We start from the raw sequence: 16741 nt of genomic DNA, 5'->3' as shown, positions 1-16741 counted from the left end.
AGACGGTTAAGCACCACTGCGTGCAATGACCACAGAGACCAGAAGAGGGCGTCCGTTCTCCAAGAACTGGTGGTGTTTCTCTTGGACCTGTGAGCAGTCCACTAGGTGTTGGGAATAGAATCTGGGTCTTCTCCAAGAAGCCACTGCTCTTGGCCGCTGAGCCATCTCTTCGGCTCCACGATCATCTTTAGACGTTTAAACAACAATCGATATAACGATACACACGCGAAAACAACGCCCTCTCTCATAAGGATACACACGCGAAAACAACGCCCTCTATCAACTAGTTGCCTGGCAACTGCGCCGGCCGACTTTCCACCAACGCACAACTGCTGGCATAAACACTTCCTCTCGCCCTCAGCAGGGCTTCTGCGCATGTGCGCCCGTCTCGAGAGGGGCGGAACGCCGTGCCCTGACGCTTTCCGGGCAGTCCCGGAAGTGGCTCGTGGCGCGTGCGCGGTGCTCCTGTGGTAACGGGGCAGTTTCCACCGGCTTGAGGCGAGCGACTCGGAGGTCTGGGGTCTCCCGGCTGCGCCCCCTCCGCCCCGCGCCAGAGCAGGTCCGTGGCTTCGGGCCCCGCCGCGTGCGTGATCCTCAGGCGGCCGCCGCGCGCCGCGCTCCCTCCGGAAAGCCCGGGCCCGCGTGGGGAGACCGAGCCCCTCTCTGCAGCCGGACCCCGTGCGCTCCGCTAGGTAGGCCGGGCCTCTCCGCGTGCGCACACCGCCCAGGCCACGGGGGTGAGGGGACGGTGGGGGACACACTGAGGGTGGCGGGGGCGACCGCGGCGTGCGCGGACGGGAGGGGCGCGGCCGAGCCGGCGGGCGTGGTCGGGCGCTTGGGACCAGCCCGAGCTAACCGAGTCAGCCGGGAGAAAGGCCCCTGAGAGCTACGGGAGCTGGAGAGATGGCTGCGCTGCCTGCCAGAGGTCCGGCCGCCTCTTCACCCCCGCTGCAGGGCCCCCGGTACGCCCTTGCTCTTCTCCCGTGCGCACGGTGATCTGAAACTAGAACAAGTCCTCAAGTAAATTACACCGTAGAGGAGCGTGCGAATCCGAGCACACACTGGGGGTCGTTTCGTTTCCTAACTCCAGGATGGAGGAGTTAGTTTTTCCGGTGGGGAAAAATCAAGACTAACTCACGCTCCCGAGAAACACAGCCCTGTCCTTCCTGGCTCATCCCGGCAGGAGACCTGCGTGTCTGTGCATCCCTCACCCTGTACAGACAGGCTTGTAGTCATCAGCCCCGAGAGTTGTCTCCCGAGCCGTTCTCTGAGACATGAATGTGCGCCTTACGGTGGCTCTGACACATCGTGGCTGTCTGGAAGGCAGCAGGAGTCAAGTGCGCTCCCAGAGTTCCTTGCAGTTTCCCCTCTCCGTGTTATTTTAAGGAAGCGACCCTCATTAGGCACTGGATTGCACGGGCCTTAGCCTCGCTTTTGGAGAGGTGGCTGACTTGGTGGAAGTCTGGGTTTTAAGAATTTGCTTTTTAGTAACAGCTTGAAATGTGGCAAAAGCATATGGGAGTCTGGAGTCACAGTGCACAGATGGTTCCCTTGGCAACGACACAGTTGTCTATTACATTCAGTGCTAGACCGTGCAAATCCTTTTCTTTAAATGGGCTCTTTTGTAGACCAGGCTGTCGTCAGACTTCTGTCCAGTCAGGGATGGCCTGCTCCTCCTGACCCGACCTCCCAAGTGCCGAGGTCACCTGTGCCAGCCCACCTGACTAACCCTAAACTTTCTCTGCCTGTTGTGTGTATGGCCATGTGTGCGTGTCACAGTCCACATCTGGGCAGAGGACAACTTTTGAGTTCTCGCCTGCCTTTCTGTTGGTTCTGAGGGTCGAACTCGGGCTTCCAGGCTTGCACACCAGGTGTCTTTTACTACCTGAGCCAACTCACCAGCCACAGAGGAGCCTGGAGAATGTGCACTGTTGTTTCAGGACAGCCGGAAGATGAGGCATGGCGAGGGACGGGAGGGCCCGGTAGACTGCCATGCTCAAGAAAGCAGTGCTGACTCTCGATGGCTCCAAGTCTACACCGTCACACCAGACCTTCAGTACTCAGTGGGCCAAAGTAGATTGCTTTGGATTGTTCTTTTCTTTTTTGGTGTTTTGAGACAGGGTCTCTGAGTAGCCCTGGCTATCTTGAAACTCACTCTGTAGACAAGGCTGGCCTCAACTCTCAGAGATCCCCGCCTGCCTCTGTCTCACAAATGCTGGGATTTAAAGGCATGCGCCACCACTGCCTGGCATGAACTGCTTTTCTTAAAGCCCTGAGAAATTGTGGAACACCTGCCGGAACTGGTTGTTCTTTCTAGGTAACTTCATGTAGTATTTAGGACTCCTAAAATAGAGAGGAAGAGGGACCCTGGGCACAGGAGGCCCTTCTGCCCACTGCTGGGTGCCTAGCGTGCAGTTCTGACCCTGGAGAGTGATGCCTCTTTCCCAGCTGCTGACTGAAACACTGTAATATGTCTGTGTTGGTGCCCTAGTGCTAGCAAGGGCATCCTCCCTATAGAGAAAAGTGGATGTGGATGTAGGAAAGTCTTCCTTCATAGCTTCCAGAGGCTAAAAATGCTCTGTCTCTGTGTGTGTGTGACAGAGACACAGAGACAGGCTCTGTGTAGCTCTGTCTGGCCTGGAATTCAGTATGTAGACCAGGCTGTCCTCATCCTCAGATCTACCTGCCTTTGCCTAAGTGTTCTGATTATACTATGCTGGGCAGAATGGCTTTTTTTCTTCCCCCGGAGACAGGGTTTCTCTGTATAGCCCTGGCTGTCCTAGAACTCACTTTGTAGACCAGGCTGGCCTTGAACTCAGAAATCTGCCTGCCTCTGAGAATGGCTCCTCTTATTAGGCATTCTGCTTGTGGCATACTTAAATCTCTTCTAAAGAGCAAGGCTGGCTTAGCACCACAGTGCTAATTTCTACTGTGTACTTTGTACCTAAGAGGGGCCCGTCCTTAATGGTTTCCACTTTGTGTTTTCCAGCCAACATGAGTCTGTTTGGATCCACTTCTGGATTTGGGACTGGTGGGACCAGCATGTTTGGGAGCACAACCACAGATAACCACAACCCAATGAAGGTATCACCTGGACCCCCACAGGCATGCTGACAGCCAGGGAGCCTCATGTTGGGTGGAGAGAATCGGGTGGGGGTCTCTCTCACGAGATGAAGCTGAGGAGCCCCGGCACACGAAGCTCGTCCTAGCAGAGCTGGTGTCCTGCCCTCACATGTCCCCTCATTACAACTGCCAAGCACCTGAGAGAGCCAGAGCTTCCCAGGGCCAGCTTGCTGCATAATGTGGTGTGGCTCTCACAACAACCCTGGAGAGTGTCCTGTTGTCTGTCTGTACCGCAGGACAGCTAGGACCGGGGTGGGCATAGGACAGCATGGCCAGACCCGTGGAGCAGGTGGGTGGGCATAGGGCAGCGTGGCCAGACCCTGGAGCAGGTGGGTGGGTATAGGGCAGCGTGGCCAGACCCTGGAGCAGGTGGGTGGGCATAGGGCAGCGTGGCCAGACCCGTGGAGCAGGTGGGCGCCGCCTGTGCAGATGCTGCCTTGGTGCCTTTCCTTTAGCACACGGTGAAGCCTGCAGCTCTAGTATTTTCCTTGACCTGCGTCCTGCTCTGTGTTTGATCAGAGTAAGGAAAGGTAAGATCCAGTTAGGTCTCAAGGCAAACAGAGATGAGCTCGAGGTTCTGGATAGAAAGAGAGGTACCGCTGGACGGTGATGGCGTACACCTTTAATCCCAGCACTCGGGAGGCAGAGGCAGGCGGATTTCTGAGTTTGAGGCCAGCCTGGTCTACAGAGTGAGTTCCAGGACAGCCAGGGCTATACAGAGAAACCCTGTCTCGAAAAACCAAAATAAATAAAAAAATAAAAATTTAAAAAAAGAGAGAGGGATACCTTATGGTATTGATGAGTGCATTTAACCCTGACCTTCCCTCCCCAGGATATTGAAGTAACATCTTCTCCTGATGACAGCATCGGTTGTCTGTCTTTCAGCCCACCAACCTTACCAGGCAACTTCCTTATTGCAGGATCATGGGCTAATGATGTAAGTGCTTCTCAGGCAACTGCCATGTTGGCGAGGCTAGCCTGCCCTTCAGCTCCATTCTCTCTGGGTGAACTGAGGCCGAGGCTTATGTAGTGCGTGGTCCTTTCAAAGACACAGTGTAGAAACTGCATCCTTCTGAATGGCAGCACCATAACCGGGCACTGCCCACAGGTTCCTTGTACCCGACTCACCTGCACTTATGCTGCTTGTTAAGAACTTTGCTTGGCACCCAGGAACTGTTCCTCAGATGAAACTTGAATTTGTTAGATTTTAGCTAATGGGGCAGATTCTTCGCAGACTGTTCATCAGCCCCTGAACAGTACACTCACTGACTGCAGAAAGGGGAGTTTGTAAAGTCTAGCATGGGCACGGATGTCAGTCAGGAGGCTCCACACAGCCCAGCAGCTCTAGACCATTCTGCTGCTTTTGTGATTGGAATGTATGCTACACTCATTCCCATGAGATTAGAATAAGCATCTGTGATGGGTCATAGTGTGAGGGACAAGCCAGAGCCTTCCAGTCTAAGTAGGAAGGCTAGTTGGAGCAGCTCCTCAGAAGTTTTTCCATTTACCCTTCGTTCTGCTGACTCTGCATGTAGGATTTGGGGAAAGCACCTGATGCTGCCCTTCACATCCTCAGAGCGAGACTGCTCATGTCCATGCTTTGGGACAGTGGCTTCACATGCCTGTCTATGACACTAGGGCGCAGATCTGCCAACTAATCTTGGTGCCCCCAAGTCCAGGGTTACAGCTCCAGAGCAGAGCACTCACCTGGGTCCCATCCCCAGTACCACAGACAGCCCAGGCTTAAGGTCCATAGTTAGCTTCTGCCTGGTCCTGCTGTACAGGACCAGACTCGGCTACACAGACAGACCCTGATTCTCACCTGACCTGCAAAGCGAGCATGCAGGCCAGGTGAGGAGGAAGCATGTGAGGAAGGAGCAGGCCTGGTCTCTCCTCACTTGACTTGCTCCTTGGTGTTGAGTGAAACCTAGGTTTGGTGCCACATACCTGTTGTCCACCCCCTGGAAAATGAAGCAGGAGGCGCACATTCAGGGTCATCCTCGCCAGCCTGGCCTATGGGAGACCCTGTCTCAGAAAAATACATAAGCCAGCTTAGAAGCACGGTCAGAGCTGGACAGGGTGGGCCTGTGGGGGAGGGAGCCGCAGCAGAAGCTGGCCAGGAGTTCCAGTGCTGTCTCTGGTTTGTTGGCTGTAAGATGTGTGTGCATTGAAGGAAGACTGGATGCATCCGGAACTTAACTAGTTCTCCCTGGTGGAATTTATTTTCTTGTTATAGTTACAAAATCTGCAAAATTCATTACTTTAACGGGCAGGTGACAGGGGATGCATTCCAGGAGAGAGGTGGATTTCCTCTTGAGGCCTGAGTGACTGCTGAGTGAGCAGCTTGGCTGCAGTATAGGTGTGAGTGATCCCGTTTGTAGGTTTTATCTGCTTGCTTGTACTTGTTGCTTAGTTTGCTCTTGAAGTAGATAATCAGATTTATGCAAGAAGTCTGAAGTAAACTGTACTGTGCATGTGCACACTAGAGACTGGGAAACGCCCTGATCTCATTAACCTGTCCTGTTCTTACAGGTTCGCTGCTGGGAAGTGCAAGACAGTGGGCAAACCATTCCAAAGGCCCAGCAGATGCACACGGGGCCAGTGCTTGACGTCTGCTGGAGTGATGTATGTCTTGTTTCCTCTTTTAAGATAGGATTTGTATTGCTTACAGACAAACAAAAAATTGTTGCTATGGCAAAACACTAAGGTTACTTTCAAAAGAAAGAGTTCATTGAGCTTATGGTTTCAGAGGATTAGGGCCCATGGTGGCAGGGCAAAGTCATGGCCACAGGAACAGCTGAGAGCTCACATCCTGATTTGCAGGTAGGAAGCCATTGGGAAACCTCAAACGTAAGAGCCCATGGGGCATTCTCACTCAGAGCACCACAGGGTCTCATAGTGCAGCCCGGGTGGGACAGACATCACAGAATTCTATGGCTCTCAACTTCGTGAGCTCCTAATATCTCAGCCGAGAGTTGGTCTTCTGTGACAAAAGGCTGGGGCCGGACGTGTCTTAGTTACCAAAAGCAGTTGCTTGTGGTAGCACTGTGGAGCCTGGGATTTTGGATTAAGGATATGAACCCTGGGCTGGGCAGGGGTGGCGCATGCCTTTAATGGGAGGCAGAGGCAGGAGGATTTCTGAGATCGAGGCCAGCCTGGTCTACAGAGTGAGTTCCAGGACAGCCAGGGCTACACAGAGAAACCCTGTCTCAAAAACCAAAAACGAAAGAAAGAAAGAAAGAAAGAAAGAAAGAAAGAAAGAAAGAAAGAGAACATGGATTATGAGTCTGCACTTCCAGTTGTTCATGTAAGATTTGTTTTCTTCCCTTTCCCTCTTGTGGCTTAGTGGAGGGCTTTTTCCTTTCTGGACCTGTGCTCTAGATAAGAGCTCTGTGACAGGAGTGGCCACCCTGGCTTTCTAAGACCGTTTTGTTTTGTTTTTGAGACTGGACCTTTTGTTTGTTTGTAGGCTAGAATGGCCTTGAACTCTGAGATTCAACTGCTGCAAAACCACCACCCAACTTGTTTTGTTTTTTAAGTAATGTATGTTATGATTTAAATATAAAGTGACCACAGGTTCTTAGTTTTATTTTTATAGGTGTTGTATCTCCCCCTCTCCACCCCCCATGTATGTTTTTTTGTGTTGTTTCTGAAGGATGTGGAACTTTTCAGACTTGGGGCTTAGAAAACTGTGAGCTATAGAGGCCAAGCTAGATAATTCTTGGTTACAGTGCCCTGAAATGTTACAGGTGAGGGTCATGTGATCAGGCAGGCAGGCTTGGCAGTGACTAGTACCCGCTGAGTGTCTCGCCAGCGCATTTGATTTTCATTTGCTGGCTTTCAAAGCCACTCAAATTCTTAGAGAATCTGTTCCTTTTTTGTTTGGTTGTTTTTTTGTTTGTTTGGTTGGTTGGTTGGTTTTTGTTTGGCTTTTGTTTTTTTAACACAGGATTCCTCTGTAACCCTGGTTGTCCATGTTGTCCTGGTCACTCTGTAGAGCAGGCTGGCCTCAATTCAGAGAGATCCATCCTTCCCTGCCTTCTAAGTGCTGGGATTAATCATGCACTACCACTACCCCTTGAGAGCCTGTTTCTCTGTGAGCTCTGCGTGGTCACTCCCAGCTGTAAGTGTGTGCTGCCTGGGAGGCTAGTTTGCAGTGTGCTGGCCCTTAAATAGTAGGACACCACAATGCAGAGGAGATGCTTAGCCCAACTCTCGGGTGTGGAGACTTACTTTTGCTCAGCAGACGGTCTCTTATTTTAGGATGGGAGCAAAGTATTCACAGCATCGTGTGACAAGACAGCCAAGATGTGGGACCTGAACAGCAACCAGGCCATTCAGATAGCACAGGTGAGAAGCCTCTGTGGGTGGGCTTACTAGACAGCCTAGAAAGACTTTTCAGAGTGTTCATAGCGTGGTTTGTAAGCTCCCACCTTTGTGCTGGAATTTCTCAGAGCACTTTGCTACAAATCTCCCATGTACACATAGGTAGTGATGGGAGCGGTGACATTGAGATCTGTACACAAGGGGACATAGTTCTTGATACTTCAAGCACCTGTGTGTGATCTGCCTCTGTCAATTACACGTGTTCACTTATCATTCAGCAAGTGTTGGTCGAGTGTCTGCCATGTGCAGACACCATGGGGTTAGGACACCACATATCCATAGAGCATTTATCACTTGTCTTAGTTAGTGTTCTGTTGTGAAAGATACTGTGACCGTGGAAACTCTATAAAGGAAGACATTTCATTGGAGCAGGCTTACCCTTCAGAGGGTTAGTGCATCGTTCTTATGGCAGGAAGCATGGCAGCATACAGGCAGACGTGGTGCTGGAGAGGTCTATATCTGGATCCACAGACAGCAAGAAGAGAAAGTGCCTGGCTTGAGCATTTGAAACCTGAACCCCACTCCCACCCCACCCCCAGTGACACACTTCCTCCAGCAAAGCCACACCCACTCCCTGTGAGCCTACCGAGGCCATTTTCATTCAAACCACCACATCACCAGAGAGGCAGAAAGTTGGGTCTCAGTGTGAAGACCACTGAGAGTAGTGGGTGTAAGTGTCACAGAGGCCACCTTAGGTGAGGGGTGGGGAAGGCTCCTGAGGCGGTTTCAGTCTCTGATGGATGCACCCTAGAGACAAATGAGCTTTCCCTCCGCTCTTCCCTATGGTTCCTTCCCTGGGGATGACCCGGTCATCACCACTGATTAGTGAGGGTGAACCTAGATCAGAGCAGCACATGGGGCAAGTCCTTGGGCTATGCCCTGGGGTCATGGGAGAACAACAATGCCCTTTGGTTTTGTTAGTGTTGAATGTAACCCAGTGTCTGAATAAGTCAGTTCCTTAGGATTTCCAGAACTAGAGCTGTTGTGCTAATTGTTGAACTGTCCCCCTGATTTTTGTCTTGTGGAAAGCATGATGCTCCTGTTAAGACCATACATTGGATCAAAGCCCCAAACTACAGCTGTGTGATGACCGGGAGCTGGGATAAGACTCTGAAGGTATGCATGTACTTGAGGGGTTGTGCACTCTTGAAGATGGGATTGCTGGGTCCACGCAGGCTTCAGCCCTCAGCCGTCTCTCACTGCTACTCCACTTTGCTTTCAGTTTTGGGATACACGGTCCTCAAATCCTATGATGGTCTTGCAACTCCCTGAACGCTGTTACTGTGCAGATGTGGTAAGGAATCTCACTTCCTTTTCAACAGCCAAGTAAACATGGCTCTATGTGGTACCTTGCAGTTTGTAGGTAATCTAAATCCTTCAACTTGAACAGACTCGGTTCATACGTGACATTTGGGACTGCATGTCCTAAGAGTGTCGACCGAGTGTTAAGTTTTGGGCGTTTTCCTTTGTTGTCTTTGGGTCTGGAGATGAAACTGCTGGACTGTTGGCTATTGCTTGAGCATGTGTGTTAGCCACTTGTCAATAGTTCCTCATGGGGAGACAGCATGGTGTAATGGTACAGGAATGTCGACCGGAGAGATCATGTGGGTGTGGGTGTCCCTGTCCCTGATCTCTGGGACCTCCTCTGAGTGGCTTGGAAACTGAAGTGCTTTCTCAGTGTCTTGATTGAGTCTTAAGGGTTTGTAGCAACTGCCCTAGTAATTCCACAGTGAGGAGATCCACCTTGAGAAAAGTGCATGGTAGGGGCTGACACTCACTGCATGTTGGAACATACCTGACCAAGCATGACTGCCCATCCTGTAGCCCCAGGTCGTAAGGTAGAGGCAAGGACAGTCTCTGTGAGTTCTAAGCTAGCCTGGTCTACAGTAGGAATTCCAGGCTTGCAAGAGCCACACAGTAAGATCCTGTCTTAACAAAGGAAGGAATGAAAGAGACAGGAGGTGTCAAGACAGGAGGAAATGACTGAGATACATCATATGCCGGGGTGGAGGTGGCCATCCATTCTCACTGGTGACTCCGTGTACTTCCTGAATGTCCATACTTTATAGTTAAAACTGTAAAGTACATAGTAACAAAAGCCTGGAACTTAGGATGCACCAATACGAGAGTCCAGGTTCAGGATGAGATCACACTAAGCTGTGCAGAAAAGAATCCCTACCACCAGCATAAAGCATGTTAAGTATGTGGGTGTTCAGCTTACAGGCGGGGCTACTCTAGGCTTTCACAAACACTTCGATATTGCTAAATTAAAACATTAAAATTTTGTGACTAAAATGTTGACTGATCACTTTGGTGTGAAAGCCCTGTCTTTACCTCAAGTGTCTGTCTTCCTTCTCTTCTCTAGATATACCCGATGGCTGTGGTAGCCACTGCAGAGAGGGGCCTGATTGTCTATCAGCTGGAGAATCAGCCCTCTGAGTTCAGGAGAATAGAGTCTCCCCTGAAGCACCAGGTGGGTGCCACAGCTCTGAGAAGCGCACGTTGAGCGCCTGCCATGTGCAGGGTGGTGCTCGTGTGGGGGGCACAGGTATGCGGTCTCCCTCTTAAAAAGCTTGCTGCTACGTTCAGAGGAGGTACATTTAAGGAAGCAAACATCGTTTGACATAAGCATGACTGAGCCAGGCTTCCCTGTCCCCCAAACATCCCCCGAGTAGCTTAGTGTTGCTGAGTGCTCCCTGCCCAGCTGGGTGGACTGCGTCTGTTCTCCAGCTCAGTCCTACCCCGGCCACAGGACTGAGTCCTTCCTGCCTCCCTGATCTAAGTCCCCTCCTAGCACACATCTCAGCAAATGGGATCAGTCCTGTTAGAACAGAGGACAAAGGTTCAACCGTCCATGCCTTCTTCCTGCCACAGCTTCTCCTGCCAGATGCTGGCCAGGGCCTTTGGAGGCTGGTCCCATGGTGATCCCGCTTGCCCTGCAGCCTCTGCAGGAACCTGGCACAGTCCATCACCAAGCGCACGCCTTTAATCCCAGCACTCAGGAGGCAGAGGCAGGCGGATTTCTGAGTTCAAGGCCAGCCTGGCCTATAGAGTGAGTTCCAGGACAGCCAGGGCTACACAGAGAAACCCTGTCTCGAAAAACAAAAACAAAAAAATCAAAAACCAAGCCTTGTCTAACCCTTCTTCAGTGAGGTGTGCTTAGTCTAGTTGATCCTGGGAGACAGACCATTCTTTTCCCTCTGCGTCACTCTTCCCACACCTCCCACTCTTCTGTTCTTTGTCCCCAGTCACTGATAGCTCTCAGTGTAAGTCCTACAGCATCACCAGGAATTCTCCAGAGTACCTTGCTGGTCATCATCTCTGGCCAGGCTCCCTTTGCCCTTCAGACTAGAGGTCACACTTGAGTCACCTCGCCCACTTACCGCCCCCAGGCTTCCCCGTTCCTTTCTCTGTCTACCTGCCACTCCCAGTCCCAAGTCTTGGAGTTAGAGAAAAACTTCCTGCCATTCGACCTTGCAGTGCTGTCTTGCATATAACACCAGAAAACATAGGCAAGAAATAAACACTAACGCAGCAGGACCACACCAGACCTGGCCCTCACAGGAAGGAGCAGCCAGCAGTAAAAGCCTACAGGAAACAGGCCTGTAGGTGGTAACATGTCGCCTTTTAAAAGGATAAAGAACTGTTAGCAAAACTAATGACCCAGTTAAAATCCCTAAAGGTAACAACCTGACCAGCTACCGGTATGTGAAGGCAGTCAGTGTTTCTTTTTATCCCAGGAAAGCTCGGAGACAGCATCTCACACATTGTTTTCAGAAACTCAGAACATAGGGTGGGCGGGCTCTAAAGAATGGCTCCTGGTTGAGAGCGCGCGATGCATAGTAACAAAGACCTCAGTTGAAGTACCCGAGGTGACAAGGTGGGCCTGGTTCAGGGCGCTCCTGTGGCCTTGCTGCTGTGGGGGTTGGAGAAGGTGTGTCCCTGGGTGACTGCAGGGACACTTGAACCCTCCTCTGGCTCCTGTGTATTTGCTCACATGCCTGCACGTTCACATGTGTGAACACACGAGAAACACAAATGAGAACAAAAGACAGAGCAAAGCAAGTGTTGCCGAGGGAGGCGAAAGCTCCTCCTGCACCCCGGAAGTGGCCCAGCCTCCCTACCTAAGGTTCTGACAGTACCGCCAGGCCAGCGGCTCTGAGGATGAAATGGCTTCTCATTGCACGGTGGATGAACTTGGAGTCTGGTGTACTAAGTGCAGTGAGCCGGGGCAGGAAGACACAGTGGTTGGATCCTTATGCAGGATAGCCAGAATACTGTCTTAGGGTTTTACTGTGGTGAACAGACACCATGACCAAGGCAACTCTTACAAGGACAACATTTAATTGGGGCTGGCTTACAGGTTCATTATCATCAAGGTAGGAACATGGTAGCATCCAGGCAGGCATGGTGCACGAGGAACTGAGGGTTTACATCTTGTTCTGAAGGCAAACAGAAGACTAACTTCCAGGTAGGTAGGAGAAGGGTATTCAAGCCTATGCCCACAGTGACACACCTACTCCAACAAGGCAAGGCCCCGCCTCTAAATAATGCCAGTCCCAGGCCAAGCATACACAAGCCATCACACTGGCTTTGCTATGTGTAGTTTATCCAGCATTCACTGTGAACTGTTATACCGTTTCCAGGCCAGGGAAACAGGACAGACACTGGGTGTCTGATCTGAAGGTACCTGCTGATCCAAGGGGCTGTGCTGAGCAGGGCAGCTGCGTTTGTACACACGTGACTCTCGGGGTCTGGGGCTGTAAAAGGTTGGAGAATAGCACTTGCTGGGAACAAAAATACCTTCGTTTCTGAGTCATGGTTTAGTTCTAAAGCCTAAGAGTAAGTAAAGTGACACTGATGTTCATGTTAACTGCTGATGGTCCCTCCTTTATTTTAACCGTAGCATCGGTGTGTGGCTATTTTTAAAGACAAACAGAACAAGCCGACTGGGTTTGCTCTGGGCAGCATTGAGGGGAGAGTTGCCATTCACTACATCAACCCTCCAAATCCGTAAGTGACTCGGGGCCTGGGATGCTCCTTCCAACTGGTTCTGAAAGCAAACTGAGACGCCTTTGCTTTTCAGGGCCAAAGATAACTTCACCTTCAAATGCCATCGATCTAACGGTACCAACACTTCGGCTCCTCAAGACATCTATGCAGTACGTTCTAGCAGCACTCCATCCTAAAGAGAAACCCCCAGAACCAGACTTGGAGCTGGCTCTCCAAGTGCACTGGAACCAGGAGTCATAGGAGAGCCTGTGTCTGTGTTTGCACACTTGAGTGCTCGTTTACAAACTCATTGACTAGCTCTTTTCTCATGTGCGAGGTTGCCACGTGTCTGTGGGTGTCCATAGACGCTTTCCACACAGTGATAGTCAGGAAACTAGTCTGCTAAAAGAAATGCACACTTTTCCCTGAGGTTGCTGCTTATGTGTGTTCCTCGGGGAGCTCCTGAGCTTGGGTTAGGTCTAAGCTGCTGCACCTCAGACAGCATGGCTGGGGAGTTAAATGTGCCTGGGTGTTTGTTTTCCTGACTTAGTGGGAACCTGTTTCTGCCTCTCACTGTCCATGTTCACCTTCACAGGTGAATGGGATTGCCTTCCATCCTGTCCATGGTACCCTTGCCACTGTGGGCTCTGATGGTAGGTTCAGCTTCTGGGACAAAGATGCCAGGACCAAACTAAAGACTTCGGAACAGTTAGATCAGCCCATAGCAGCTTGCTGCTTCAACCACAATGGAAACATATTTGCCTATGCTTCCAGCTACGACTGGTCCAAGGTGAGTGCTTTCAAGCCAGTTCTGGTCTCCCTCTCAGACTCTGGAGCCAAAGACCTGAGTTTGAGTTGATTCTCTATGGACATGCGTGCCCTTAGCCAGGCTGTTGCCACCTCCCTGTGGGCAGGGACCTGACTCTTGGTGTGGGGTTTAACCTTGCATGGGGGAAGGAGGGTGCTATGTCAGGGAGAGCCATCATGAGCTCCTCCCTGTTCTTGGACACAACACATGAACATGGATGGAGGAGGTCTGGGCCACCGAGGTACTGGAGGCAGTGCAGGCAGAATGGGCCTGGGGTCATAACTCGAAGTTCCCTGGGGAGTGTGTCCTGGGGAAGTGGCTCTACTTCATTTGTGGTTTTCACTTCCTTTTCCCACCCAGCCTTGCTCCCCATATGGCTTCTCCATCCGTCTCAACCTTTGCTGCCCTCTCCTACCCCACGTTTCTCACTCCATTTCCCTACACTGTTTTCTTCACTGCCATCGGCAGAGTATGCATGCCCGCCTGCTCAGCCCCATCTCGGCTTCGCCTTCCTGTGTGCACATGCGTACTCACTGTTGCCTGGCCGGAGTGCTGAGATGCACCCAGTCTCCTCCCTGTCTGGTCTGGAAGCCTCCTGTTTGATCTCTGCTTAAAGCATCGGTCAGAGGCCATTTACACCACTGCTTGCCAGTCGTTCTCCTACAGTTAAGGGGAGACTGGGCTTCTTTAGCTGTTTCTGTCCTGGTGCACAGCTGCTGCCTCCTGGTGGCACTACTCATTCCCAGCCATCCCACTCCTTTTACCAACTTCTGTATATACAGTCAGGGTTCTCTAGAGTCACAGAACTAATGGGTAGTCTCTGTGTAGTAAGGGAATTTGTTGATGACTTAAACGTCTGTAGTCCAACTCACCAAACAGTGGTCAGCAGCAGCTGTGAATGGAAGTTCAAGGAGCTAGCAGTTGCTCAGTCCCACAAGGCAATCAGGTGAAGACGAGAGCAAATCTTCCTACTTCCATTGTCCTTAAGTAGGTCTCCAGCAAAAGGTGTGGCCCAGATTAAAGGTGTGTGCCACCACCCCTGGATCTGGGACTTGCTTTGTCCCAGATGACCAGAGGCTCTCCCTGCCTTAGTCTGAGGGGATTCATAGCCACTGTGCCTCAAGATCCATGTTGGAAACTTGTATCTCCTGCCTCCAGATTAGGATCACAGGTGAGTCTTCCAGTTCTGAATTGTAGTTCATTCCAGATATAGCCAAGTTGACAACCAGGAATAGCCACTACAGCTGGAATAGCACCCTCGTGGCAACTAAGTAGCTGTAGCTCCAGTTGTAGGGTCTCCCCCATGGAGTTCACAGGCACATAAACAGCTGTAAACACCTGCATTTTTCTGGGAGTGTTGGCTGAGATTGAGGTGTGCGGATCACAAAGCCTGAATGACTGGGCAGGACTCCCCTCAAACTTGAAGTGCCTGTATGTATAGCTCAGTAGCCGAGTGCTTGCCTGGCATTGTGAAAAGGCCCTCGGTTCAGTCCCCAGCACCACCAAAGACAAGAAATGTTTAGGAGAAAAAAAATTCCTGCATCCTCCCAGGAGCTAGCTTATGCTCTTGTGTGCTGCCCAAAGCCAGAAGTCAAATAGCTGAGCACACCTTTAATCCCAGCGCTGGGGAAGCAGAGGCAGGTGGACTCTATTGCATTCAAGACCAGCCTGGTCTTCATAGTGAGACCCTGTCTCAAAAAACCAAAAGTGAAAAACCAATTGAAGTTGTAATTTGTTGAAGCTTGTGGGCTCACAGTGTTGTGTGGATAAAGTAGAAACGGGCTCAGGAATCCTCTGCTCGGAACAAGAGCATCTGTCTCCAGTGTGCAGCCTGGACATAGCCATTCCCTAAAGCTGGACTTCACATCCTGTGATAAGCTACTGTTGACCACTGACACACTCTAGAGCTTTGTAAATGCTGCTGGGGTGAGACTAAAATTAGCAAGAGTGTGCTTCAGCTGTGTCACTTCTCCTGGCCACACCTTCCCGTCTCACCTCACCTGCTTGGGATGGTGCTGCGGTTCCTCCTCACTCTGGGATCCTAATAGAAGAGGGGGCCCAGCATTCAGAGCCTGGGCAGGCTGGCTGTGTCTCTTGATGCCCACAGCCGCTACTCTCCTGGGAGCTGGTCCTTCTGTGGACTAAGTCTTTCCCCTGAAGCAGCATGGATGAGTTCAGCCCTTTGTGAAACCTCTGGTCAGGGCTGATGCTAATCCTGAGACCCTCAGCAGTTGCCTTGGCAGTGAAGTCATCGAGGGAATCCACAGGCGCCTCTGAGGGTAGAGGCTGTGATAACTAACACAGAACTGTTAGCTGCTCTCCATTCTTACTCTGCCTTCTCCCTCAGAGGTGGCTCCAGTTCTCAGAGCAGGACTTGGTGTGTGTGTGGCTATTGCTTTTAATACTAAGGTCATTTCTTTGTTTTTCCTTCTTTAGGGACATGAGTTTTATAATCCCCAAAAGAAAAATTACATTTTCTTGCGTAATGCAGCTGAAGAGCTAAAGCCAAGGAATAAGAAGTAGTGGCCCGAAGCTGGGACTGTTGGAGTTTCATCTCCACTCCATCTCATCTCTGCCCAAACTTGGGCTCAGGCTCTCGGTGGCCCACAGCCCTGGACATGGGTGTCCACCCCTGGAGGGACTGTTCTTGTTGAGCATCAGCACAGCATCCTGGCGACTTGCCGTCTCTCCGTTCCGCTCCGTGCTGCGGTTTTCCTGAAACTGAGATTCTCAACTGAAGTCAGATCTTGAGGGCACTGTGTCCAGCAGTGTGTATTTGACAGTGTTGGGTGGGAACTGTTGGTGAGCCCTGTGTTGTGTTTTATAATAAAATATTTTGAAGATGGCCTGCCCCTTCATCCCTTTCCCCAACTCCTCAGGAAATAGCCGTCAATCTCAGAAAAATGCTATGTTCCAAGTTTCTCATCATTTTGTCAGCTCCTGAGAAGCTGTGTGAGCCACATGCCACCCCTGCCTCAGTGTTGAGGGAAGGTGCTGGTATGATGTCCTGAGAGAGGCCACTGGGGGTCTTCCTTCCACAGCTCATTTCTCCCACAGAAATTGGAGACAGTGGATCCCAGGTGGCTGGCCTGGGGGGCCCTTGGAATCCCAGCTACTCATCTAGAGGTTGGAGTCTGGCAGACAACTCGGTTTAGACCCTGTCTCAATGTGCTAGGGATGGGTCAAAGCACCACATCAGCACTGTGGCACAAGATGGTGACAGTGGGTCTCCCCTAGGTTCATTACACAACTACCAAGGTGTGTTTGACATGCAAAACTATGTGTGTTAAGTTATCTGGGGCTAAATATATGCCCATAAATGGATGCAGGTGCCGGCCATGAAGAGTTGTGCCTGTGACCTCGTGGAGAACCTTCCCATGGTGGCTTGACAGTAGTCGTGTAAAGGGTTGAGCCTTGGCCCCTGGAAGGCCA

General features: G+C 51.2%; 1 protein-coding gene across 1 annotated transcript; it reads left to right on the top strand.

Moving 5' to 3' along the window:
- The first annotated feature begins 427 nt into the window (after positions 1 to 427).
- On the top strand, positions 428 to 16155 carry Rae1 (ribonucleic acid export 1). The gene is made up of 12 exons (XM_021183830.3): positions 428 to 692; positions 2990 to 3084; positions 3956 to 4060; positions 5656 to 5748; positions 7387 to 7473; positions 8539 to 8625; positions 8732 to 8803; positions 9875 to 9982; positions 12416 to 12522; positions 12596 to 12671; positions 13097 to 13291; positions 15746 to 16155. The coding sequence occupies exons 2-12, from the start codon at positions 2995 to 2997 to the stop codon at positions 15830 to 15832; spliced, it is 1107 nt and encodes a 368-aa protein (XP_021039489.1). The 5' UTR covers positions 428 to 692; positions 2990 to 2994; the 3' UTR covers positions 15833 to 16155.
- Positions 16156 to 16741: the final 586 nt, after the last annotated feature.

The sequence above is a fragment of the Mus caroli genome, unplaced genomic scaffold (genome assembly GCF_978045245.1).
Source record: "Mus caroli unplaced genomic scaffold, Mus_caroli_1 scaffold_2, whole genome shotgun sequence".
NCBI lineage: Eukaryota > Metazoa > Chordata > Mammalia > Rodentia > Muridae > Mus > Mus caroli.
This window is presented reverse-complemented; position numbering and strand designations above follow the sequence as displayed.